Raw genomic sequence first — 27,556 nt, 5'->3', positions numbered from 1 at the left:
TCTCCCCTAGACTTTGTTAATTGTGCTGTGGATGCTGATGATTGGTTAGGTCTGCTCAGTCACCAGGAGACTTTGTATATCAGCTTCTCTGTGTATGCTTTCTTATCATTTATGCCTCAGCAGTATGGCGAGTGCTGGGGCGGTTAGCAGTGACAAGTGAGCTGAGCTCCTAAATCCCAGGGGTTTCCTTGGCTTTCCCCTCTCTGTTTCATAATGTAATGTGCCGCTTTTTCCTGCTACGTTCTGGGACACTTGGACCTGCGAGGTTTCTGTAGTGGGGTGCGTAATAGATACTAGAAAGGACCTAAAGTTACTTACTCTCTGCTGCAGAGACAGAGATGCAACTGAATTGTGATGCAGGCAAATGAGATAATTAGATAGATTAATATAATACATAATATTGTAGAAGCACACAAGGCAAATTAATGGCTCAGTAGAATAAGTGCTTGCCTGGCAAGGGCCTGAGTTCAATCCCTGGTTCCGCCAAAAAAAGAAATAAATAAATAAATTTTTTTAAAAAAAGTATAGTTCCAACAAGGAAAATAGTTGACACACAAAATAAAACATGCCAAAGAAGGAGGATGGATCTGTGGAGGGTGAAGGTGCGTGACATGCAAAGTCACGCCGAGAGAACCGAGCATCAGCCAGCAGCAGTCAGCGTCGCTGGACACTGAGTCCAAGGGGAGAGCGAGGGGAGACGAGGTCCGCCAGGCAGGGTGTGGGGCACTTCGTGCTGTTAGGAGGAGTGTAGGTTGTTTGTCTTGGGTGTAATAGGATGAGCCCTGGGAGAGTTTCAGGATGGCTATTGGAAATCTTATCTATCTGGATAGCAGCTTAAAAGATAAACCAGGGGGAAGGATGGATAATGAGATGAATCAGGGTAGGGGACTGAGCATCTGACCCAGAGGAATAAGAGGATGCTGTCTCCTGCTGGCCTCAACTCATATTTTGCTTTTGTTATTTCTCCTACGGAGAATGGATTTTATTCTACTAAGAGTAGGATAAATATTAATCAGATGAAAGTGAAGCCTGGGTTAGATGAATAAATAAATGTGAGTCCAGACCTGTCTAGTGCCAAGGCTTGGCAAACTTTATCTGGAAAGGACCTAAAAGTAAATATTTTAGGGTTTCAAGTCTAAACAATCTCTGTTGAAACTACTCAGCTCTCCCATTGTAGTGTGAAAGCAGAAATAGGCAATCTGTAAATGAGTGAATATGCTTTGTTGTAAAAGTTATTTGAGAAAGCAAGTGGGACTGGATTAGGCCTGTGGGTTGGAATTTGCCAGTTTTTGCACTGGCTAAGCTACTAGACCACTGAAAGTTGCTATCTGGGATGTAGTGTGCAATAATAGAGGAGCTGAGCACTGAGGTGAACTGATCTGCCTTGTTACCAAAAGGAAAAAAATATAAATGCTCCAAGTTGCGACAGTCACCTCGCTATTGATTATAAAGAAATCTAAACTGATTACTAAACTGTAGTTGGTGAATACTTAAGGACTTGATCACTAGGAGGCAGCATTAATTCACTAAAAGTAATTTAAGCCAGTCAGTGTTTCCTGTTGCAGACAGTTTGGTTTTTCTAGTTGACATAATATTTGTATATATTTATGATGCATAGTAAATACACGTATACAGTTTATAATGATCAAATCAGGGTATTCGTCCATTGACCCTTTCAGAGAAGTGCTATAAACGGTGTTTTGACATTCAAGCGAAGCATATGGCAGAGGCTTCTATGACATCATTTTGAGTAAGCTGTGTGACAACATGGTTAAGTGGATTTTTGATTCAAGCATATGTGCAGAACACAGAGTGGACTAGTGCCGGCCTCTTGAGAAACCCGTTGTCCCATGGCTGAGGGGTTTTCCCTTGGCCCCTTCTAGTCACCAATGATTGTTCCTGTTTACGTAAGGAAGTATTAATGCTGCTCTGATAAAGGATGTGAGTGACAGAACCTGGACAAATGAGCAGGCCTAATATGTTGGATGCAGCGATCAGAACACGAAAGTAGTCCCGTCGTCTAACACGAGGTCTGGCAGTCCTTAGCCTGTGGTCCAGATCTGCCCTGCAGCTCATTTTTGTGCAGCTGCCAAGCTAAGAATGGATTTTGAGAGTTTTAAAACATTGTCTTAAAAAAGAGAGAAAAAGGAAAAATACAAGTGAATGTGGGCTAAAGATCACATTTTGCTTGCAAAGCCTGAAGTGTTTATTCTCTGACCCTTTACAGAAGTTTACTGCCCCCTCGTCTGAAAAATAGGCAGAGTATAACAAGTTTTTTAAAAATACACTGAAAATACTGGACTTTTCCCCATAACAACAATCAGATAAAACAGTTCACAGCACAAATGTGGGGTTATGGAAGAGGACACTTAGCAGCGTGTGTGAAATGACTTTCATCAGAATCGATAAGCTCAAGTTGAGTTCATTATGAGACATGATTGAAATTAATATTTAAAATAATTTATAGAAATAAAGCAGAATATAATCATTCCATTATTTTTCTTCAATGGTTAGATTATGCCTAAACTATTAGTTTTACAGGGGTAATGGCAGCAAGGATCACCTCCCGGGAACCCTGTTTGATTAGTTAGCAAAAGATAAGACCTACAGAAGGTATACAGTGATCGCCAGCTATTCACAGCTGTTCACTGAAAGGACAGAGACCCTGTCTGAAGAGCTAGAACAAGAGCCATTGTGCGTTGTTATTATTGTCTTTTTGTACGTTATCCTTTTTATTTCTAAGTCCTCATTTGGGGAATGCAGATAGTTCTCATAGTTCTAAACAAGAAACAATATCAAAATTTAGTTGATCTGGTGGGAATTGTTTATAATTTGCTCTCCAAAAACCTACACTAGCTTCTCTCAGACAAAACCTCATCTCAGCTCCTTGTTAGGGTGGACATTACTAATGCTGACAGATGATTTGTTTTACTCTTTTTGACACATGGGAGATGACATTTTTATTTTTTTATATATTTTTTGCCTTTGAAGTTACATGTCGTAGAATGGGTTTCAGCTAATGAAATGCAAGCAGAAGTAATGCCTCATTTCCAGGCAGATGCCTTCGAAAACCAACCCAAGATCCTCTACTTTTTTCCCATATGGTGGTCATTTTGGAAGCCTCTGTTCAGCTGAAGAGGCCAGCAGATCACAGCATACAGCAGTACGCAGCCACTCTGTGAGATACTTGGAAGTTTTCTTTGCACAATCAAAAATAAACCTACCAGCGGCCGAGGAGATAGCTCAGTAAAATAAGTGCCTGCCCGGCAAGCACCACTGGCCTGAGTTCAATCCCTGGTTCCGCAAAACAAAGCAAAAACAAATAGAAGAATCTTTCAAAAGGGCCAGCCCAATAGCTCAGTGGATTAAAGCACCTGCAAGCAGGCGCGGGGGCCAGGGTTTTGATCCCCAAGCCTCCCAGGCTGGCCCCGCCCCCAGGGCGCACTGGTGTGCTGAGATGGCAATTGAGACTGGGCGTGGTGGCCTAGGCCTGTAATCCCAGCTCTAGGGAGGCTGTAAACAGGCGGATCACTACGAGTCTGATCTAGTAATGAACCCTGAACACCCTGTATACCCTTCCCTAAAATATAAATAAATAAATAAATAAAATAAACCTACCATAAGCCAATGTCAATTTTGAAGTTGTTAACAGTAGCATAACCTGCCCTGTTCTGGCTTTTCTCCTGCTCCTTCCCACCCCCAGTATCTAACTAATATTCCTGGCCCAAAGAAGAAGCCAGGTGAGATGGCTTCTGACCTCCAGGGTTAGCACTATCATGACCTTGAAAGAAAAAATTTCCGTGTCAAAAGAGACTGCTTCAATGGAAAATATTGGCTATGTCTTAAAGAATAACAATAAAAAGTGGTTTGAGTCTTTAAATATTTTGTATATTCAAAGAAAACAATAGCTATTTATAACTATCTTTATTTTATTATTTATAACTATCTAGTCCACAGTATGTGATCAAAGAGCACACCATGTGAGGGGCCAGGGAGATAGCTCAGCAGTGTAGGCACCTGCCTGGCAAGCACAAGGTTCTGAGTTCAATCCCTGGAAAATAAATAAATAAATAAATAAATAAATAAATAAATAAAATTCCACATGAGAAATTTCCACCTGCATTAAGACTATGTTATTTAGACTGGTTGTGGTGGCGCATGCCTGTAATCTCAGCTCTTGGGAAGCTGAACACAGGCAGATCACGAGTCCGATCTACATAGTGACACCCTGTAGACCCTGTCCTAAAAATAAATAAAAAGACTGTGTTATTTATTCTGGAGGAAAACATCTTCTCACCTATATGTTATTTTAGAGCTGTAATAACTTGCTGACAAAGAATAATCTAAGTTATCAAATACCTATTAAGTCATTGTACTACTTATTTGACTTGAAATTATTTCCATAATGAATGTTCAGGGCCAAATTGAAGTAAAGGCAAAAGTAGGCTTTTTGTCCCAGTATCCCTTTCTTTTGAAACATAAAGAATATGACTTTTGTCCAACAGGTTTATAGCTTATCTTCACAATTAGAGGTTTTTTTTTTTTTTTTTTTTTTTTTTTTGCTAAATTTAGCTGCTATATAATTACTTGGGCTGAAATATAGTCATCACATGTAAAAATTCCTTAAGACACTCAATATTTAAATTGATTTGGTGTAAATCCAATTTTCCAAGGTTTAAATTTCCTTTTAAAGCCTTATTGCCTTTAATAGAAGTTCAAATTCTTTTTAAAAATCTGATGAAATCATCTCTCAAATATGCACAGTACGTGAGCCATACAGTTTCCAGCACTGTTTGAAATTGGCTCTGAGTAAGCAATGGTTCTAGTTCATGTTTTATAGATGAATTGACATTGAACATCAGTATACTTTTGCTCTTTAAAAGTTCATTCCAAAATAGGCTATACTCTAAGTACAAAATTGGTATGTACTAAGGAAGTTGAATATACTTATTAAACCAGCTATTTTGGGAAGCTAGGAATCAAAGTTCTGATTTTTTAAATTTTGTTTATTTCTCCTGATTAGTTCTACCCAGTTTCTTTAAGAATAATTATTTTCCATATTGTAAAGGCACTTTAAAGTCACCAAAAATCACATTAAAGAAATCACATTTATTCCCTTTAAAACAAGTAAGTCGCATGGCAGATTACTGTTGAATTACAACTTCTCCTTTTTCATCTCTCTAAAATAAGTAAAATAGATCTCTTTATTATAAAACCTATTGTAAGCTGGGTGCCTTAGTGCACACGGGTAACCCCAGGATGCAGGGTGGCTGAGGCAGGAAGGTTACAAATTTAAGCCGTTCTGGACAATGTAGTGACTTAGTTTCAAAATAAAAATAAGAAAAGGGCTAGAGGTGTGGCTCAGTGTGATATCCCTGCGTTCAGTCCACAGTACCCTCAGCAAGCAGAAATGCTGCAAATCCCACTTCTCGCAGGAGTTGGCTCCTGATTTGATGCTGTGCGATTTCATGTGTCACTAACTTCTCAGCGCATTAGTGTTCTCATTTCTGACATTAGAATCTTCTAGTGGGTGCTTTTCCAATTTTCAGTTTTCTACTCTGTGTGGTTTTTTTGTTTTGTTTTGTTGTATTTTAGGGAAGGGTCTACAGGGTGTTCAGGGTCTCATTACTAGATCAAACTAGTGATCCACCTGTTTACTGCCTCCCAAGAGCTGGGATTACAGGTGCGCGTTGCCGTACCCAGTCTCAGTTGCTCTCAGTGCACCCTGGGGATCAAACTTCCCGGCCCTGGGCCTACTTGCAGGCACTTTAATCTCCTGAGCTATTTGGCCGGCCCCTTCTGTGTGTATTTTTAAATGTACTCTCTTGTCCAAGTTTTGATTGAGGAGTATATGTAATGGCCTGCCTCCTAGAATGTCTTTCCATAGCCTCTTCGGCCTTCCTTGATTGTAAGTGTATATTGGTGAGGACAGCCTAGATTGTATGATGGCATCGCCTTCTTTGACATCGATGGGATAAAGCCACAGAGCCTGTGAGAACCTGATTGCCCATGGCCTGTGGCCTTGGATCTTTGTTCCACGTTGCCCTCATTCCAGGAGTGGGCCCTCAGCATACCCACCATCGGAGCTTGGCACATGCCCGGTACAAGTGCAGCATACCTTGTCTGAAAGCTTCCATCCAGAAATAATTATGTGCCACTGTTGTTTGTATGACGTTAGCCAAAGTAAGTCATGTGGTCATCTCTAACTTCAGGAGGATAGGAAATGCTGTCTTGCATGTGGCCTGGACATGGGACACACAGGAACGTTTAGTGAACAGCTCTTAAAACTGTCCATCAGGTTTCAAATCAAACACTGATTTGTGGTAGGGATATAAATTGATACTGCATTTGTAGAGTGCAGAATGCTAACATACTGTTACGGTTTGTGTCTAGTTGTCCCCCCAAAGCCTCATGTAGTTATGGAGCCGCTTCGTGAGTTAGTGATTGATTCTTGAGCCAAGGCTGGGATTATGGGTGTGAGTGCCCTGGGCGGTACTCTGCAGTACACTGTAAGGAGGGCAGGGAGGCTGGCTAGCTGCCTGCGCTGCTGCCGCTCCCTCTTCTCTTGCTCATTGCCCCCGCCATGAATGGCTGCCCTCTACCATTGCCACTCTGCCTTGGAGCCGGCTGAGTATGAAGCTGCACTGATTGTGAGCTAAATAAGCCTTTCCTTCCTTTCTTCCTTTGGAGTGTCACGTATTTTGTTCCAAGAATGAGATAACAGTAACCAGGACACCAAAAGCCTTGGAAATATGTCCGCCATTTGAATTAGCCATTTTAGTTTTAGGAAATTATTGAGCCATAAAGGTGTATATCTATTAGTTTATTCCTTAAATGTGTATTTATTGAGTATGGAACATGTGCCAGGAGCTGCCTAGGTCTCTACACTCGAAGAGCTTATTGTTTGGGGCTGGAGGCAGGAAGGATAGTGCTGGAGACCATTAGTATGTAACTGGTTCGGCGTTATGATGGAGAAATGAATGGGAAATTTCCCCCGATCAACTTCCAGTTGACAGATTCTCCCTTCAGCTGTCTAATCTGTTGTTGAACCCTCCCTCTATTGAACTTAATTTTATTTTGTATCATTTTTCATTTATAAGAGTTCTGCTCAGTTACTTAGTTCTGCCTATTTACTTTCTAGATTTAATTCTGCTAAGCTACTTTTTATAGTTTCCTATCTGTGAAGACATTTTCAAGCTTAATTTTTAGGAAGAAATTATTTTCTTAGACAGAGATGTCATTCTTTACCCCAAAATATTTTGGAAACAAACATTTAAAAGTCAAATGGTTAGAATTTACACTTTTATAATTTGTCACTCTTTAGCTAAAAAAAAATAAAAGTCCACCCTGAATATTACAGATTGCAACTTCAAAAACTTTGCTCATGAAAAAAATTAAACAATACACAGAACTTTTAATGTTTGATTTAGGGTAATAGGACTGTGATTTTTTTGTAACTTTGTATTAGTAATGCTTTTTATAATTTATTTTTTCCATATTTATTGAAAAACTTAGAAAATTAGTACAAAGGAAAATTATACAAACCAGCTCCCTTTTTCTTATTCCTTTTCTTTGATATATTAATTATCTAGGTTTATCTAATCTCAGGACTTAAAATACATAATTTTTTAGAAATATGAGGAGAAGCTGAGCGTGGTGACACACGCCTATAATCCCAGCACTCCAGAGGCTGCCGCAGGAGGATCACTGAGAGTTTGAGGCCAGCCTGGGCTGCGCAGTGAGTGCAAGGCCAGCCTGATCTATGTGGCGAGACCCTGTCTCAAAAAAAAGAAAAGAAATAAGAAGGAAAAAAGCAGCGTACAATGTCTTAGAAATACAAAAGAAGGACACAATAAAGAGAAAGATCCCCGAGTGTCTCTTTGGAGGTGTATTTTCTGTTGGCAAGCAGTTACTCCTCCAGAAGAAAGCCAGATGTCCTAGGCCAATGATAGTCACAACTAGAATGCAATTAAGCATTTCATTATAATTTCTGAATACTTTTTCCCCCCAGGAAGAAGAAAGACGTATGGCATCTGTTGTAGCCAAAAAAGAGGAAGAGAAGAAGCGGGAAAGTCAGAAGCAGAGTCTGCTTAAGGTATTTTCGTGGAGATCTTCATCCTGGTGTGCACGTGTGTGCCACATGAGGCTGGGAGGGGGCTCGTCTACTGGCAAATTTGTTTCTATTCGATCCCCAGCATGTTCTGTGCTGGCCCCGCCCCAGGCACGCTGAGCCAGCCACCGAATCCAGGCATGGTGGCACATGCCTGTAATCCCAGCACTTGGGAGGCTGTAAACAGGAGGATCACCATGAGTCCTAGCTGCATAGTGAGACCCTGTACCAAATACATTAAAAAAAAATTGTTTCTAAACTTTGTAAATTTGCCATGCTTCAGTAGTATATTTTTGCAAATGAACATGCCTAAAGCTTTTTTTTTTTTTTTTCATGTATTTAGTACAGGGTCTACAGGGTCTCACTGCATAGGTCGGACTTGTAGTGATCCTCCTGTTTTCAGCCTATGGAGTGCTGGGATTACAGGCGCACACCACCATGCCCAGTCTCTAAAATCAGATGGGCTACTTATTTTTATTTATTTAGTTTTTATTTAGTACAGGGTCTACAGGGTCTCACTACACAGATCAGATTCATAGTGATCCTCCTCTTTTCAGCCTCCTAAGCACTGGGCAGGCGCGTGCCACTACGCCCAGTCTCAGTTACTGTCTCAGCACACCCCAGGGGTGGGGCCGGCATGGCACGCCAGGGATAGAATCCTGGTCCCTGCATCTGCCTAAGCTTTAATCTGCTGAGCTGTCTGACCGGCCCCCTAAAGCTTTTATAAGTTGCTATTTGTAAATAAACCTGTACTTAAAAATTACAATATAATGTACATTATACAACATATGCAAAGGGAGGAGACCTTAAAGAGATAAAAGTAAGTGTAATACAATTGAAATGAATAAACATTTCTCAGAAGAAGTACATGACAAAGTGTTCTGCAGCTGTGGCCATTAGAGAAACAATTCAAATCTACACTGAGATTTTGTCGTATCCCAGAAAGAATAACTGTCATTAACAGATCACCAGCATGTGCAGTAACAATGCTGACAAGGCTGCAGGGCAAAAGGAACCCTTTTACATGGTTGGTGGGAAAGTAAACTAGTGCAACCACTACCAAAATCGGTATGGAGACCCCTCGAAACCCTAAAGGTACAGATTCCATTCTACCCGGTTACTCTCCTGCTAGGTATCCCCAGCGAGAGTTACAGACATCGAATTGCACTGATAGCTGCGTGCGAATGCTTACAGCAGCACAACTCGTAATAGCTAAAGCTTAGAAATAGCCTGTATGCCCAGGAACAGCTAAATGAATAAAGAAAACATGGCGTGCGTAATCACAATGGAGTATTACTCAGCCAGAATGAAGAATACATGTGAATCATATATAGGAAAATGGATCTACCTCAATACCATAATTCTAAGCAAAATGAACCTGACACAGAAGGTTAAATAGTGCATCTTTTCTCTGATATGAGAAACCCAAAGTAAGTAACTGAAAGAGCAAAATAAGAGTTAGATCTTTTGTGGATAGAAAGGGGTCAAGCAATGGAGGAAGTGGAGTGGAAAGCGAAGAGAACTAAGACGTGTCTGTGTGCCACCTTCCCAAAATGAAAGCGTTCACTGTGTGTCACAACCACATGTGAATAAAAACAAGACAAAAAATGAATAAACTTTAACAATAAAAAATACTTTTTCCCAGTTCTTTTCATCTCAGGACTTCAAAAGCAGTTTAGAGTTAAATATTATTAAATATACTGTAGTTTCTGTACATACTATTATGCCTAACTTCCAGAGTCTTCCTTACCTTTTATGTATTATCTCTTATTCCTTTAATTCGGTCGCCTAAGCATACTCCTGACACACCACCTTTTTACCTATTCAGCCAGCAAGATTTTAATCTTTCCTGTATTGAAATATCTTAAGGGGTGGCCAGAAATACCTCGATTTTTAGGAAGCATCTTTAAAAACCTGTATGAGCAATATTTGCCATTGCCAGGCTATTTTGTAAATGGTTGCTTTAAAAACAGAGTTCACTTCCGCACATTTCCTAGGCTCAGATGCGTATGTGAATGAGCATGTGAGTGAATATGAGTGGATACAAAGATGTCCATGCACAGAGGAAGGCTTGCAGATCTGCAGAAGGGTCTCATGGAGAGTTCTAGAGTGTGGAAAGGCAGAATCTAATCCACTGGTGATTTAGCAAGAAGGCTTCCAGGTTGGGAGCAGCTTGGTGTGGGCTCCGATCACGCTTGACGTCACTTTCGATGGAAATGTTGTGATACCCAGCTCAGCTGCCTTCTTACCATCAGCCTTGAGGAAGTATACATAGATAGCAAACATGGAGAAAAACACGTGGCTCAAAGTTAAAAGGGAGGGTGCTGCAAATGTAGCCCCACGTGAAGGCCCTGGCTTCGCACCCTTGTGCAGATCAAAACAAACGCTGTAACTTTGGAAAGTAGCGAATGGTTTCCTTCAGGTCCCTACTAGGACTCCTTCGTAAGGATGACTTAGCTTTTTGTTTTCAGTAAAGCATACAGATATCAGTGCACCCGGGCTCCAGCCCTTGCTCAGAGCTAGAGTAGGGATGCAGCAGATCTTCGGCATTTTCTTTCTGTTCAACTCCACATGCTGATCATTACAAAAATAGCATGAATTGGGTCCAGAGGACAGGGGGGTGCATGGGCCTGTATTTTTGGTCTTTTTCCTCACAATGGAAATGAAGGGACATGGCACTTATGACGTGTACTTTGATAGTTTCACTTGGGTTGCAAAGAATAGATTGAAATGGCCAAATTTGAAATGTGGCATTTTCTAAAATATTTGTTACTTTAACACAGACTTGCAAATTTATAGCCATCCAGCTCTTACAAAGGTAATCATAGACCACATGCCTCCATGATCTTTATACTCAACTTTTCTTTCTTTCTTTCTTCTTTTTTTCTTTTTTTGGTATTTTGGGGGCGGGCCTACAGGGTGTTCACGGTCTCACTATTAGATCAGACTTGTAGTGATCCACCTATTTACAGTCTCCCAAGAGCTGGGATTACAGGTGCACGCCACCACACCCAATCTCAATTGCCATGTCAGCGCGCCCCGGGGATCGAACCCCTGGCCCCTGCGCCTGCTTGCAGGTGCTTTAATCCACTATTTGGCTGGCCCTTCAACTTTTCTTCGGGCTCCCTCTTCTACCGGGCAGAATATCTAGCACAATGAAGCCTTTCTTTTGCTTCTTTGGCCAGAGCCATCTTGCGGCATTCTGGGCCCTGGTGATCCTCGGGGTTCTCAGGACACACTCCTGCCTTAAAGTGTCTCTTCCTTCTCGTGACCCCAAGAAAACTAGTCATTCTTCCAGGCAACCTGGTGTTAACTTGGTATTAATGACCCAAGAAAAAGAAGCTTAACTTTAGCATGGGTGTGAGAAAGTGCGTGCGTTTCCAGAGCTAGCTTGTTAGGAATTTGTTCACATGCCCGGTGGTTGGAGATATTTTAGGGCTCTTTTTCTAGGCATTGCTGTAGAAACCTCATTAAGAATATTCCTTTCTGCCAACCCTGTCAGCCAGAAAGCCAAGTGCAAGGAGCCAGTGACCTTGGTGCTAAGTAAAAATAGCAACATTGCTTAGATTAAAAATTGGGCTGGCACAGACAGCAGCAAGTAACTAAAATAAAATTCCTTCAGGTAGAGTGACTTCTTATTACCGATTAGAGAGTGATGTTTTTCTAGTAGAACAGCAGAGTCCAACTTGCTTTAGATAAAGAGGACATACGTCAAATGGCAGCACATCTCAGAAGTGTATGTACATCTTCACTGTAACCTGCTTAACTATGAGACAAATCTGAAATACCAAACAACAGCACAAGGAGCCCAGGCCCAAAGTACAGAAATAGAAGTTCTAAGTAGAGAATAAAAGTCTCAAAAGTTTAGTGTAGTTAAGCAAGCTGCCCCACTTTTCATTCCGATCTGAGTCATACGTACAGGCTCAAACCTTCTATAAACAAATGTAAACGGAGAGGCGCAGCTCGAAGTGGTCATTGTCCATATACCCGGGCATGGAGGGGCAGGCAGTGAACCTCTCTCCAGCCTTTGCCGGCCCAGGGAGCTGGGAGGGGGGCGGCTGTGCCCCACTCAGCTGGTCTTTCCTTGGCAGATGGTCATTGTAGCAAAGAGGAAAGGGAATGTGTCTAGTTTTAGTATTCTGATCTAGTTGTAATTCTATTTCACAGTGTTAACCTTTGGTAACAGGGACTTCCCTCAAATAGGAATTCTTTATCCCAGGTAGTATAAATTGAATATAAATGGGACAGAAATATTTTAATCTAGCACAGATTTCTTTCAGTGGCTTAGAGCTGCTTTTCTCAACGGGGTTTCTGTGAGAGAACTGGGCTCTGGTGTCCCCAGCCAGTGGCTTTCAAGGGAGGCGCATGAGCTGGCACCACTAGCAGTAGCTGTGAGTCGGTTGGTGGTGTAAGGTGGCAAGCCCCACACCACACAAGGCAGCATGGGCTGAGCTTCGGCAGTCTGGGGCGTTTTGTTTGTTTTTGGATTTTTTGCTCTTTTTTAGACAGGGGCTCCTATGTGGTTCAGGCTGGCCTTGAGCTCACTTTGTAGTCCATCCTGGCCTCAAACTCACAACGATCCTCCTGCCTCAGCCTCCCTAGTGCTGGGATTACAGGCATGCACCACCACACCCAGCCTCAGCAGTCTGTTTTGAAAAACTTGCTAGGTGATTTGAAATACCTTAAAGTTAGAAAAACACTATTTTAAGACATTCCATATAATGAATTCATTTATTTTCTATTCTTTTAAAATGGTGCTAGTTATTTAGAAACACTTCAGCTTAGCAATTTCTTTTAGTAGTTCAGACAATATTTTGGTTTCATTTTTAGACTTTACAGTTTATGCTTTTTAAACTTGGAATACTAATTAGTGTCTCTCCTCTTTCCTCTCCACCAAGATTGTAATGCCATGTTCATCCTAATTTTGGGTAGGAAAATTAAAATATTAAGAGGTTTTTTGAGGCTGGGGAGATGGCTCAGTGGAATAAGTGCTTCCCTGGCAAGCACAAAGGCCTGAGTTCAATCCCCAGTTCCACAAAAAAAAAAAAAAAAGGTGTTTTTTTTTTTGTTTGTTTTTTTTTTGTTTTTTGCTATGTGCAAAGACAGAGGCATGGGCTGGGGAGATAGATCAGTGGTCTAAGCACCTACCTGGCAAGCACAGGGTCCCATGTTTGATCCTTGGTACTCCATGCCATGCCCGCCCTGAAACCAGCCATGGTGGCACGCGCCTCCTCCCAGTGCTAGGGAGGCTGAGACTGGAGGATCACTGTGAGTCTGAGCTGCATAGTGAGGACCTGTGCCCAAAAATAAACAAATAAATAAATGACTAAAAAATAAATTAAAAAGACAGGCATATACATTTCTGTCAAATTTAATTTCAGATAGAAATTTTGTGATAAATTTTATTTTTAATAGTTTCCAAGGAGTATATATTATTTGTGTGATTTTTCTTCTTCATAGTGACAGAACATTATCATATCTGAATGCACAGGTAGGTGCAGGCCTCTGGAGTGTCGCTTTAGAATGGGTATTGAGTGGCCACTTACAAGAAATAGTCTCTATTGAGAAGTACTGTAAGAGGGGCCAGGGAGATAGCTCAGTAGAGTAAGTGCTTGCCTGGCAAGCACAAGGTCCTGAGTTCAATCCCCGGTACCACAAAAAAAAAAAAGAGAGAGAGAAAAAAATAAATAAAAATAAAAATGAAAAGTACTATAAGAAACCACAAGCAATATGTTCCTGGACCTCACTCTTCAGAAATTTATATTTTGTAATTCTTGTCATAGGAGAAGAAAAGATTAACAATTAACAACGTAGCTCGACACTGGGACTTGCAGCAACGAGTAGCCAACAGTGCTACAAATCAAGATCGCAAAGAGTCCGCCTCGCCCCCTCAGGACCAGGACTGCTGCCAGACAGAGGGAAGCACCGTCTCTCCACTGCCAGAGGACACAGGGTATGCCCTGTGACACTTGCAGGATGCTCGCTTCTTTAAAGAACTGAGCTGGGGTCAAGGCTTGGAAGCCATTCCACATTGAATTCCTTCTAAAGCGTAGTTTTCTTAATTGAGAAAGGCTACTGAAAGTAGAAACTTACAGTAAGACGTTACGATGGAAAAATTCAGAAGAGAAGTTGAGAAACCTTCCAGTAGTTTCCTGGTGTTTATAAGAAAAGTCTAGGTTATTTAATGCAGGCTCATGTGGCCTAGCCCCCTTACTTGCTGCATCCCGTAGCAGAGGCCTTCTACGGTTGTGCTGACCTGCTTTGAGTTCCTTTCTTTCCTAGCTCAGAACATTCCTATAGGACTAGACTTCTACTGCGGGCAGCCCTTCCTGACCCCGCCTAGCTAACTCGGAGCCACCCCAGCAGGCTCATGTTTCAACCGTTCTCTGACTGCAGAGCTGCAGCGGACTCCCTTTCTTTCCCTGTCCTGCTGTCCTCCGAGTTCTTTCCTGTAACCTACTTGGTGGTTAGTCATTTCATGTCTGTCTTGCTCGTGCAAGCTTTGTAAGGCAAAAGGTCTTGATAATCTTCGCCACTGCTGTCTTCCCAGTAGCCAGTACTAGACCTCAGTCTGACTAGAAGTAATAAACCCTTTGGGATCAAATTGGAATAAGTATTCAGTTACAGTCTGTAGGGTTTGTGTGTTTCTGTGGCTCACGGCCTCTTCTCTTGTATCACAGAATAAGCAATTCTGACAACACTGCCCATGCTCCGTGCATTCCTGTTCACGTCAGGAAAGCATATTGGAATCCAGTGGATGAGAAAACATGCAACGTATATATCATATATATATTATATACAATATATATATGCCTAAAAATCAAAGATCAGATGTATTTAAATTCTTATCTGGGAAAACACATTTGTTTTATTATCTTAACCAAATGTTAAAATGCATTTCAAACAGCAGCTTTTATTTCAAGTGTTTAGTTAGAATTCCTTACGCCTCTCATGTACAAAGGCATTAGAATAATGCTTTAGACATTTTCTGAAATTAGAGTTTGACATATATTTAGGTTAACTTCTAAAATTTCGGTCATACATTATACTTTCTTTCTATCAAACTGTGTTTTTCATACTTGAGAACCCACAAATAAAACCTCTCTCCTCTTTTAACTAGAAAAATAAGGCAATAAGAATAGAAATTTTGCTAACTTATATAACTGGTACACCTTTCTAATACAGTCCTAGAGCTACTTTTAACATTACTTAATGTCAGATATAATTTTACCAAGTTAGACCTGTAACATTTTATACTGTTAAAACTTTATAGCATTGGAGTTTAGATTTATAAAATAATGCTCATGAGTACTGTTTTTGATGTCTGTCTTTGAAAAATTTTTTGGTATCTGCCCTAAGGTTTTCCAGTTCTATGTTTATGCAAGTAATCTTGCAAGTTTTATTCTAAAATTTTATTTTTTAAATTTTATTTATTTATTTTAGCTTTTCTGAGCATTTATTACAAAATCCCAACAATGTCGTATTTTTTCTTCTCAACATCCCGCTCTGCGGCTTCCTTGGCTCCCTTTGCCTGGATGCCAAAGAGCCCAGGGCTGGCGCCGGCCACATGCAGACTGGCGAAGGCCTTGAAGTTCTTTTCCTCCCTGTGATGGCCCTGGCCTTGTCCTTCTTGTAGACGTTCCTGATGGGCATCACAGGTCCTGTCAGCGGGGTGGCCAACTTGAGTTCTTCAACAGAGCTGTCTCTCTTATTGGGGGCCAGTGGCTTCATGGGGAAGAGCGTGAGCTTGGAGGGGCGCTCTTTCAGCCCCTGCACGTTGGCCTGCAGGGTGCATTTGTTCCTCCACATTGGGGCCACCGAGATGCCAGTGATCGGGGCCACCTTCTTGTGCATACCAGCCACCCTCAGCTCCTCCAGACTGAAGTCCCCACTGGCTCGAACCTTGGTGTGGATTTCCACTGTGGGACAGCACACAATGGGCCGGATGGGTCCCAACGTAGGGCGCGGGGCGATGCGGCACACTTTTGCCTGCCGGGCCTTGCGCCTGTGGATCTTCCTACCTGGCCGACTGAACCACGTAGCCACATGCCGCTGCCAGTCCTTGTGGAAGTGGGGCTTCAGAATCATGCCATTCTGGCTGGGCGCCCTGACTGCCTGCCTCTTAGGCCACGAATCGACCGAACCGAAAGCCTCTAAAATTTTAATAAGGACTTTAAAAAGAAGGGAATGAAATGGGGAAAAAAGAAATTAAGACACATGATGTACAGGTACAAGCCCCTCTGGTGAACATAGTCATGATGTATGTCTAAACTGTATCAATAAGCCTAATTTTTTTTTTAAAAAAAAAAAAAAAAGCTTTTTTTACTTGAGAAAGTAAAAATAAAAGAGGCTTAAAAATTAGTCCTTTGGGGCCAGCCAGATAGCTCAGCAGATTACAGTGCTTGCTTAGGCAGATGCAGGGACCAAGGGTTCCATCCCCAGCATGCAGGCGGTGCTGAGAGGATTGAGACTGGGCGTGGTGGTGCCCACCTAATCCCAGTGCTTGGGAGGCTGAAAACAAGAGGATCACTTGAGTCCGACCTATGTAGTGAGACCCTATAAACCCTGTATTAAATACATTAAAAATTAGTCTTTTGATACATTGAATTCATTTTTGTAGTAGACAATGTTAAATAAGGGTTTAACTTGATTTCATTTTAATTGGCTCGTCAGTTTTCTAATAACATTTCTTAATTAAATATTTTTCCTTTTCAGTAAGAATGCCATCTTTATCTTACATTACGTTCCCATAAAAATGTGTATAAATTTCTGAATGTATCCCATTCTGCTAATCTATGGTATATATTTTAATGCCAATATCAGATTCTTTTGTGATAGTTTCATAGTAAGTTTTAATAACGAGTAGGGGAAATATGATCTCACTATTCTTTTCAAGTGTCAATTCTCACATACCTATTTTTCCATCCATAAACTTCTGAATCATTTAACCTAAAATAAATGTTTATATTCATACTTAAAGTACATTTAAGTTTATTAATTTCAGAAGATTTAACATTAGTATGATAGTAACATTTCTGTAAGAAATATAGTGTGTCTCTACATTTTTCAACTTCTTTTGATATCCACATGGAGCTAACTGGAAAGGAGAATTCGAGGAACTAATTGTGGTTCAAGACCCTGAATTGTTTTCTTCATCTCAATTGAATTAATTTCTGCTCTAATCTTTATGATTTCCTCCCATCTTTGGGCTCTGGGTTTGGATTGCTCTTCCTTTTCTAGAGGTTGTTGAAGGTGCAGCATTAGGGTAGTTATTTGTTCCCGTTCTGTTTTCCTAATGTGTGAGTTCACAGCTATGAATTTCCCTCTGAGAACTGCTTTCATTGTCTCCCATAATTTATGATAAGTTGTGCTTGAATTTTCATTGAATTGTAGATATTGTTGAATTTCTTGTTTAATTTCATCTGTGACCCATTGGTTGCTGAGTAGGATGTCATTTAGTTTCCATGTATTTAAAGTTTTTTTCTGGTTTCTTTTGTCATTTATTTCCAGTTTCATTGCACTGTGGTCTGATAATGTGCATGGGACAATTTCTGTTTTCTTGCACATACTTAAGCATGACCTATGGACCAGTATGTGGTCTATTTTAGAAAAGACCCTGAAATTATAGCAACTACAGTCTGAATTGTTGAGTGAGTTTGTTCTAGAAATAGTACTAGGGATAGCAGTAAAGAAGCTAAAGGTCTGATAATAATGAGAGAGTCTCAAGGTCAAGAAGTAAAATGTTTCAAGTGTGATGATGGAAAGATTTTCAGAGAACTGAGCCACAAACACTTGTTAGTAGATTGAGAGGAAGTTTAATATTTCTGCAACTCGAAGTCAAAGTGAAGTTGAAGATGAAGAATATAAAAGTGAGATCAGTGCTGAGATGGGATAGAGGGAATTAACCATCAGCCTGAATTAAAACCATTATCGTAGACCGACGCTATTGGTGACAGAACTGAGGGGAAAGCCAGGGCCCACCGACTCAGCAGGTTCACCGCCTCTCCCCCATCTCTGCCGTTTGTCTGTGTTGTTGCTGGGCTGGCTGCTGCTCCAGTTTTACCAGGGCTGGCGGCTGCAGTAAATGCTGGCGTGCATGGAAAAACCATCTCAGATGGGCCGACTCCAGATTAGCAGTGTGATTTTCTTGATATTTGAATTTTTAGCTTATGATCCAAAATTCTGTAACTTAATATTATGGAGTCTTCACTCACTTTTATGCTCTCAAAAATAAGCGATCAAGTAAAAGGAAGTTTCTGTTAGTGGAAATTGTTGTGCCATGTAGTTACTGCCCAGAATTTCAAGATTTTTCGTGGGAGTTCTACAGAGTCGAAGACCTTTAAGCAGGGAACACGAGGAGTTTGGGAGAGCTGAGAAAGCGGATGGGTGGGTTCGGAGGGAGGGTATGGACAGCACTAAAGATCATTAGGAAAGGGGTCCGTCACTACTGGCAAAAGATGTGCCTTGGACAAATATAAATTCAAACTGCCATGGAAGCACTGTTGTATATTCTTCATCTAGCCCTTTTTAGTGACCTAAAACCTAGGGAATCAAGGAACTGCAGCAGACATTCATGTAAAGGAAGTGGAAGAAAGAAAACTTGCAGGATAGCCCAACAGAATAATTGGTAGGACATATCCCAGATCTGCTACCTACATCTTCTAATGATTGTAGAGTGGGGTTTTCTAGTTTAATTTGTAGTTTTCTGATTCCTATAAAATCTCTTACATAAGAAATTTAGAGCTTGTTAGACTTTGTGTACGTCTAAACCCAGAGATTTTAACCAAAAAAATCTGGGCTTTTTTTTTGAGTTTTAAGTCCTTATTTTGTTTGATCTCGCTGTAGCATTTGACCAGGTGACATTCTTTATATTGAAAGCTTCTTGTCTTTGACCTTCTTAATACCATATTCAGCTAGTTTTTCTTTCATATGTGTGACTACTTTTTTAAAGGTGTAGTTTACTGATTCTTTTCTATCAAACTTTAAATGTGTTTGATGCTTTTTTTCCATTTATAAACTGTAGATACAGTACTTATTATGATAGGTGAAATTGGGCTGATCTCTATTCCTCAAATTATATCTCTGTCTCTTTATGTATATATTTCTTTTATTGGTAACTTTTATCATGTATAACTAAATCTTTTTTTTTTTAAATCGTTATTTATTTGGTACAGGGTCTCATTACACATCCCTGACTCTTGTAGCGATCCTCTGTCTTAGCCTTCCCAGCGCCAGAATTGTAGGCTGTGTCACCATACCTGGTCCCAGTGACCAGCTCAGCACGTGGCCAACACAGCATGCGGTACCAGGGTCAAATCCAGGTCCTTGCGCTGGCCAGGCAGGTGCTTAGACAGCCGAGCTGTCTCCCCAGCCAGAATCTCGTCTTTGATCCCATCTGCTGTAATAGTGCTTACGTGGCCACCGAGCATAATAGTCTGCTATTCTTTATAATTCTACTGCTACTTTGCACACTATAACTTGTATGATGAGCTGTATTTTAAAGTTTTTCCGTGCTTTCTTCTTCAGGCTATTGGCTGTTTAGAAGTGAGGAGTTTAGTTTCAGTATTGTGAATTTTCTAGATTTATCCTGTTCCTTATTTATAGTTTTAGTTCTTTGTAGTCAGAAAAAAATAGTCTGTATGTTTAATCTTTTTACATTTTTATTTAGATTTACTTTATGGCTTGACATATGGTTTATCCTGGAGAATGTTTCATGTACTAGGAAGAATGTACATTCTACTATCATTGAGTGAAATGTTTCCTGTATGTCTTTAAGGTCTAGTTGGACCTCGTTAGGTTGTTTGGGATTGTTCTGTTTTAATGAAATAGACACTCATAGCTGTAGACTTTCCTCTTAGAACTGTTTTCATTGTGTCCCACCGATTCTGATATATTGTGTTTACATTTTCATTTGATTCTAGGAATTTTTGTATTTCTCTCCTGATGTCTTCTCTGACTCATTGGTCATTCATGAGTGAATTATTCATTTTCCCATGTGTTTAGATAGTTTCTGTGGTTTCTTTTGCTGTTGATTTCTAGTTTTGTTCCATTTTAATCTGATAGGCTGCAGATTATTATTCCAACCCTTTTGTATTTACTGAGACATGCTGTATGGCCTAAAATTAGATGATTCTGGAGAAAGTTCCATGAGCTGTAAAAAGAAAGTGTGCTATCGTTGGCTGAAGTACTGGATCCGTAGCTCTTGACTCCAGTTGATATAAAATGTAGTTTAACTCTTGATGTTTCTTCGTTGCCTTTTTGTTTGGTTGACCTATTGTTTGTTTGTTTGTTTTTCTTGCAGAACCGGGGATTGAACTCAGGCCCTTGCGCTTGCCAGGGAAGCGCTTATTCCACTGAGCCATCTCCCCAGCTCCTTGGTTGACCTATTTACCTGTGAAAGTGGGGCACTAAAGTCCCCCACTGTGACTATATTTGAATCTCTCAGTCCTTTTATGTCAAATACAGTTCATAAAGCTAGGGGTGCCAGTGTTAGGTGCATATATATTTACAGTTGTACTCTCTTCTCAGTATGTTGTTCCATTTCCCATATGCAGTGACTTCTTCATTTCTTTAGACCATCTTTGATTTGAAGTCAGCTTTGCTGGATGAAAGTATAGCTGTTCTTCCTTGCTTACAGGCTGCAACTGCTTGAGATATCATTTTCCATCCTTTGACTATCAGGCTGTCTTTGTAGATGAGATGTGATTCTTACAAGCAACACACAGGTGACTCTTGCTTTTAGATCCAGTCTACTGGCTTGTGTTTCATGATTAGAGAGTTAAGACCATTTACATTGCTATTGTAGAAAGTTCTGTACTAATTCCTGTCGTTTTGTTGTTTTTCTGATGTTTCATTTCTTTTTTCTTATTGTACCTACTCTACTGCAACAAACAAGACTATAATGACTTCTTTGTAAGTGTCTTTATAGACATGAACAAGGATATCTCTAAGCCACATTTCTAGATGTAGAGCTGTTTGGTTGAAGGTTATATGCAGCTACATTTTTTATTAGTACAGTTTGTATCACATAATGAATACAATCACTGTGGGTAATTGGGGTATGTACATGATACCTCTTAATTCTTTTTGTAATTATAAGTACATGCTTACAGCATATTATGACTACACTTAGCTTGGGGAGTTGCTGCACAGACATAACACATCGTAGTTCTTTTTGTGTGTGTGTATTTAGTGTAGGGTCTACAGGGTCTCACTACACAGATCAGACTCCTAGTGATTCTCCTGTTTTCAGCCTCCCAAGATTACAGGTGCGCAACACCATGCCCAATCTCAATCACTGTCTCAGTGCACCCCAGGTGCAGGGGAGCGGGGCTGGCACAGCACAGCAGGGATCGAACCTCTGACACCTGCATCTGCTTACGCAGGTGCTTGGTTGTTTTTATGTCCACTTACTCTTCTCTTCTTCTACTTCTTTCCATCTCTTGGACTTCTTCCCTTTTGCAAAAGATCTCCCTGTGTCCTACTATCTATCTTTCGATTTGTTCAATGTATTTATACTTTGATTTCTTGTATACAAGAAACCATATGATATTTAAGCTTATTGTCTGATTTAGTTTCACTTAACATATGGATTCAAGGTGCACCCATCTTCCTACAAAGGACTCAAATTCATTCCATCTTTGTATCTTAGTAGCCCTCCATGGTGTGTGTGTGTATGTGTGTGTGTGTGTGTGTGTGGTACCAGGGATTGAACGCAGCACCTTGTGCTTGCCAGACAAGCACTTATTCCACTGAGCTATCTCCCCAGCCCCTCCATTGTATATAAATTCACATTTCCTTTATCTGTTCATCTGTTGGTGGTCATATAAGCCAGTTCTAGGATTTAGCTACTCTTAAGTTGTGCTGCTGTAAATGTGGGTATGCGTGGATCACTGTGATATGGTACCTCTTTGGGGAGTAGATCTAGAAGAGGAATAGCCGCATTGAATGGAATTGCTATTTTATTTTGTGAGGAATCTCCCTACTGATTTCCATAGCAGTTGTACTAGTTTATATCCCCACCAACAATGTAGAAGGGGGAAGTAGGGTGGCAGGAGGGGCCCTGCACAGAACTTCAGTTGGCGCCCCCCTTTTCACTCTCACTCACTTCATCCTTCACCATACTTGCCCTTCATCCATTGTCAGAGTTCTTGTGAGTGGTTCACCTGTCACCTTGGTTCTTACTCTCCATGCATGCTAAGGCTACAGCTTTCCCTCCTCTGCACCACTCCTCAGGCTTCCAGAAGTGTGCTGGGTTCTCCTGTTGCCAGCAGTCCTCCCCCGTTGTGCTTCTGGTGGGCTTAGACCTTCTCGATTGCTTTACCGTTATTTAATGGGGTCTTAGAGGAAGATGCCTTAAACACATGTGCTCAGCCTACCTGCCCTTTTATCTGCAAGTGCAAACTGAAGCGTTTTCAGGGTTTGGAGTTGTTTTGCTACATTCTGTATGTCTTTAAAAATATAATGAAAATGTATCTTTTGAGAATGACATAAGCCTCATTCTTTCTAAAGGTGGAAAGCTAGTCAGAGAGCTATAAGATCTCTTAGTGTTTCAGTTTTTTTTTTTTAATACTACATAAGGTTTTCCATTTTAAGCAATCATTTATACTCTTTAGTATTTCGTAGTGGCAGGGAAGTGGCTAATTCTTGTGTTAACAGTGTCTGTGACCTTTGGCTTATGGGTGTGTAACTAAATGCCTGGAAACAAGTGTCCATGAAAAGTTATAGGCACATAAAGGGAAGAAATTCTTTAAAACTTTTTTATATTCCATTAATGATTTCACTGTTCACTGTACTTGGGACGGCTTTCCTGTAAAATGACACATTACAGGTTTCTTTTGCCTGGCAGAAGTGGGAAAGCGCTTGGGGTAATGTCTTCTTTGCTTACATTGGATGCATGCAGTGAAGTGGCCTTATTTTTGGTCATTTCCTGTCTGTGAATACTGTGGTATTTTAGCCAACACTACTATAATAAAATATAATGCATAAAATGAATTTCCACACCTATGAATGTTGTAATAGAAATTCATAAAATAAGTTATTATAGGAATCAGCACCACTTATTCATTGGGAAAATAATCTTCCGAAAGATTTTAAGTATTTCTGTTTTAGCCTGTTACAAAAAGTCAAAAGGTAAAAAATACATAGATCTTTGAAATATTGTCTTTTTCCTTCAAGCCATTTATGAGTATGTTTTACATTTAGCCTGGATTTCAGAACTTTATTGCGTTACATTAGTCATCTCTCTTTCCTTGGGGTTCTCCACTAATTAAGGCATAGAATATTTTCCTGATTCATTCATATCTGAAGATCAGGATGAACAGATGAACACTTCAAGTTACCTGACAAAGATGTTGAGGATAATTGCTATTTGGTGTCATACTGTTGTATGTTGTTGTATAATTAAAATTTGAATTAGATAATACACTTAGAAATGTATTGGGCTTTACTGGAAAGCAAATTTTAAAATGCAAGTTCTCCAGATAAGAATACCAACTTTATAGTGTAAATGGTTAGACAGAGGTAAAAAGTGCACCAGATGACCCAGTTACCCCCTCTGCAAATGAAAGTTACATTTAACTCCTCCCTCCCCTTTCTCCACAGCCAGCTGATCTCTAACTCCTACTTTATTTTTTCTTATATATCTGTAAGTCTGTCTTCTTCTCTGTTAATAATAATCACTAAAGTGTGTTGAGCTAAGTATGAGAATGGCTTTATACCTGTGTTATTTCTAATCTTTGCATATTATGATCACCATTTTATATATAATGAAACTGAAAGAAATTAAAAAGGTGGCCCCCAAAATCATCTCTTAATGGCAGCTCTGGGATTTGAATAAAGGTCTGCTTCTCTTGCCAGTGCCATTTCTACTGCACCACACTGTTTTGTGATTATTGTGATTGTTGTTGTGCCCGCCTGTGAACAAGCTGACTCTGCTACCCTGACTCCTTGTATCCATCCATGCGCCGCCATGGCCTCCTCGCAGGCAGGTGACTGGCTCAGGCCCTTCCTTCATCCTTGCGTCTCAGCTTCAGTACAGATCTGTGCATGGTACTGTGGACTTGTCCAAAAACACATGTTGAATATAATCTTACTTTTTTGTTTAAAACCCTTTTCCTATTCCTCAACCTTATGGGATAAATCTGACCTTCCAGCCTTTGTATCTACCTCCTGCTCGTGTCCACACCTCAGTACATAGCTGTGGTCCTGTGTTTCAGGGTTCCAGCCATACTGGAACTGTGCTTCCAGGAGGCCATTACACATGATCAGGCTTTAGTGCCTTTGTTCATGTTGCCTTCCCCTTCGCTCCTGATGAAATTCTGCTCTTCATCACTCAAGGATCAGTTCAAATGCTGCTTCCTCCTGAAACCTGACTTCTCCCCCCAGAAGGCTTAGCCATCCCCTCTCTGTGCTCCATAGCATATGGTTTAAATATTCATTATACAACAATGAGCACATTATGTTACACTTAATGTACATATTTATCTTCCTTTCCACTCCAACCCATTCAGATCTGTAGCTTTTTGAGGGCAAATATGTCTTAATTTATTTTTGTATCCCCAGTGCCCAGCACAAAACCTGGCACATAATAAGCTATCCACGAACACCCACTAAAGAGTTGTTGAGGTCATTTCAGTTTAGAAAGTACATCCCTGGGTTTCTTGGGTTGATTGCAGAGTGAGATGTAAGTAGTTATATTTCTGGAACCATAGCCTAAAAGCAGTAGCTTTGGTAGGTCCAAAAACTTGCACGAGCTCTACAGTGATTGTCCTTATCAGCTCAGATGGCTTAGTGGCCTATGCCCACATTGTTGGCACAGAGCTTTTGTATAGTGGGATTACAGCAAATGTTAACAAATTAATGTATGTCTATCTATAATCAGATGTGGACATAATTACCAAACATATTATGAACACTGCAAAGACAATACCCAACACGTAAACATTGCTTAACCTGCTCTCTAAGTCACTTTTTATGGAAATCACAATACACTCTTTTTTTTAATATTTATTTATTTTTATTTATTACATTTATTTATTGTGTGTGTGTGTGTGTGTGTGTGTGTGTGTGGCCAGCTCAGCCCACCAGGGGGCGGGGCTGGCTGGCATGTGGTGCTGGAGGATTGAACCGCGGTCCCTGTGCTTTGCTAAGCTTGTTTCAAGTAGGTGCTTTAGACCACTGAGCCATCTCTCCAGCCCACAATACACTCTTTATAGGAGCAAGGTAGTAAATATTGGAAGGGTACACTTAAAAGCCTCATTCAGAAAATAGCTGAAACGAGTTAGATATTATCTGACTGTGTGGCAGGTGCTATGTTTCCTATTGGCAAGGCTGAGCCTGTCCATAGCCGAGGACTCATGTTTGTTCTTGCCAAATGTCCGTGACCTGTATAAGTTGGGTATTACATTACTTTGAACCATGGTACTGTTCTGCTAACTATAGATTCATTTTTATTTCATTTACTTTTTTCCCAGAAGTTTGCTTGGAAAAAAATTAACACAAAATAAATAATCCCTTTCTCATGATAGGCATTTTATTTTTAATTTTTTTTGTCTTTCTTTTTTAAATGTATTTTTAGTACAGGATCTACAGGGTCATACTATGTAGATCGGACTGATAGTGGTTCTCCTGTTTTCAGCCTCCCAACTGCTGGGATAACAGGCATGCACCATTATGCCCTGTTTCAGGTGACTGTCTCAGCGCGCCCCAGGGGTGGAGCTGGCTTAGCAGGCTGGGGATTGAACCCCAGCCACTGCACTCTGCCTAAGCGGCACTTTAGTCCACTGAGCTATCTGGCTGGCCCTATGAGCATTTTATTTTGGAGTTTATATTCTTAAATTTTCAATTATATAGACAAAAGTAAGGCACTTCCAAATACAGGTGTAGAACAATATCACTTCCCAGAGGATTTATTTAGTCATGTTTTGGGGACATAGTTCTTAATCCCCCCATCATTTTTGCATTAAAACTAAGCTTATTTTGCTGGCCCTCTGACCATCAGATACACGTAGGCAGCCAGCTTTTCTTCCTTCTTTGACCTTCCTTCTTGGCTATGTCGCTGCCTCTCCTGAGTGTACTTCTTGCTGCCTTTCCATCTCTGCCTGTATCACTGCTTCTGTGCTTCTGGGAAAACGTCAGCTAAGGCTAGAGCATCGTCCTTAAGATTCAACAGAAACCCATAAATTTTTTCTCATTAATTAATTCAAGAATTATTTGTGGGCAAAGTGTTTGCGAGGAGCTGTGCTGCCTGCTGGCTCTACCATAGGAAATGTGGCGGACTCTGAACCCGGAAAGATCACAATATTTAGTGAGAGAGACAGAAGTCGCTAGGTGACTGCGCTGCAATGTGGTCATTGCTCCAGTAGATACACGCCTTCGTTGACAGTGGGATGCTGACTGCTGTCCTTAGTCCTATTCCAGAAATAATTATATGTTCTTTCTAACTCAGTGTACTATCCAAAGCACAGTAGATGGATCTAATTCATATTATCAGCCTTCACCTTTCTACACCTTTCATCTAAGACTCTTTATATACAGGTGCTTATTGAATGTTAAGTTATTGTCTCTCTTAAGCCTCGAGTCTGGTGGAAATTAAGCCGTTGTGTTTTCTTGATTGCTTACTCACTTAGAATAGACTGGTGCTATTACCCAGCTTGTTATTGAATCAACAAGTGAGTGAGTGAAGGGCTAACTAGAGCCTTTGGAATAAGCTGCCAAGGCCATGGTTGGTGGCTCTTACCTCCCCACATCACAGCATCATAAAAGTCTGAAGGTCTTTAGTAATTAAAAGGTACACATTGTAAAGAGTCCATAAGTAGGACTTGGGGGCCCCAAAGATGGGAAAACCATCATCCATCACTGTAATGAATTTGCTGTGTGGAAGAAGAGGGCCGTTCACAAGTGTGATTATGGTACGCAGTGAGAAGGGGGCGTTGGGAGAGCGCAGAATGCTCAGCAGCACACGCAGGGCAGAGGGGTGTAGTGGGGCGAAGAATCCTACCTCGAGGACTGGGGGACAAAGCTGAGCATGAAGCTGAGAGGTGGGGTAGAGTACCTCATTACGTCCTTATTCACAGCAGAAATGTTGAGCTGGACGAAGATAATCATGCTCTAGCTATCACTGCAGCAGCCTTTTTAGAAAATGTGCCTTCTACTTTGAAAATATAATTACCATATTCAGTAACATGAAGAGATTTGGTGTAGACATGTGAGGAGCTGTCCCCCATCATTTTAAAATTCAAATTGGGGAGGAAGTCTTCATTGATACCATTCATAGCTGCATCACTTAAAATGATAAAAAGTAAAAATAGAAAGCCAAAATTACCACTTAGTGCAGCGTGGAGGCACAAAGTATTTTAACAGTTACTAATATGTTTAGTAAGGGGGATACAGTTGAATGTCCATTTTGTATCTTAGAATAGATATATAGTTACATTCTCTTAATGA

The 27,556-nt window shown here is 40.6% G+C and overlaps 1 protein-coding gene and 1 pseudogene across 3 annotated transcripts in view; one reads left to right on the top strand and one right to left on the bottom strand.

Moving 5' to 3' along the window:
* Window positions 1–27,556, top strand: part of Lrrc49 (leucine rich repeat containing 49) — a 157,242-nt gene that overhangs the window by 106,253 nt on the left and 23,433 nt on the right. For all 3 annotated transcript variants that reach the window (XM_023712689.1, XM_004628769.2, XM_004628770.2), the window contains 2 exons: window positions 8,012–8,095; window positions 13,894–14,063. In XM_023712689.1, coding sequence (XP_023568457.1) covers window positions 8,012–8,095; window positions 13,894–14,063 — 254 coding nt within the window. The remainder of the gene's footprint in view (window positions 1–8,011; window positions 8,096–13,893; window positions 14,064–27,556) is intronic.
* Window positions 15,570–27,384, bottom strand: LOC105741845 (annotated as a pseudogene).

Source organism: Octodon degus, unplaced genomic scaffold (genome assembly GCF_000260255.1).
Source record: "Octodon degus isolate 3935 unplaced genomic scaffold, OctDeg1.0 scaffold00026, whole genome shotgun sequence".
In the NCBI taxonomy this organism is placed as follows: domain Eukaryota; kingdom Metazoa; phylum Chordata; class Mammalia; order Rodentia; family Octodontidae; genus Octodon; species Octodon degus.
Note: the sequence above shows the minus strand (reverse complement) of the source record. Positions and strands in the feature narration are given on the sequence as shown.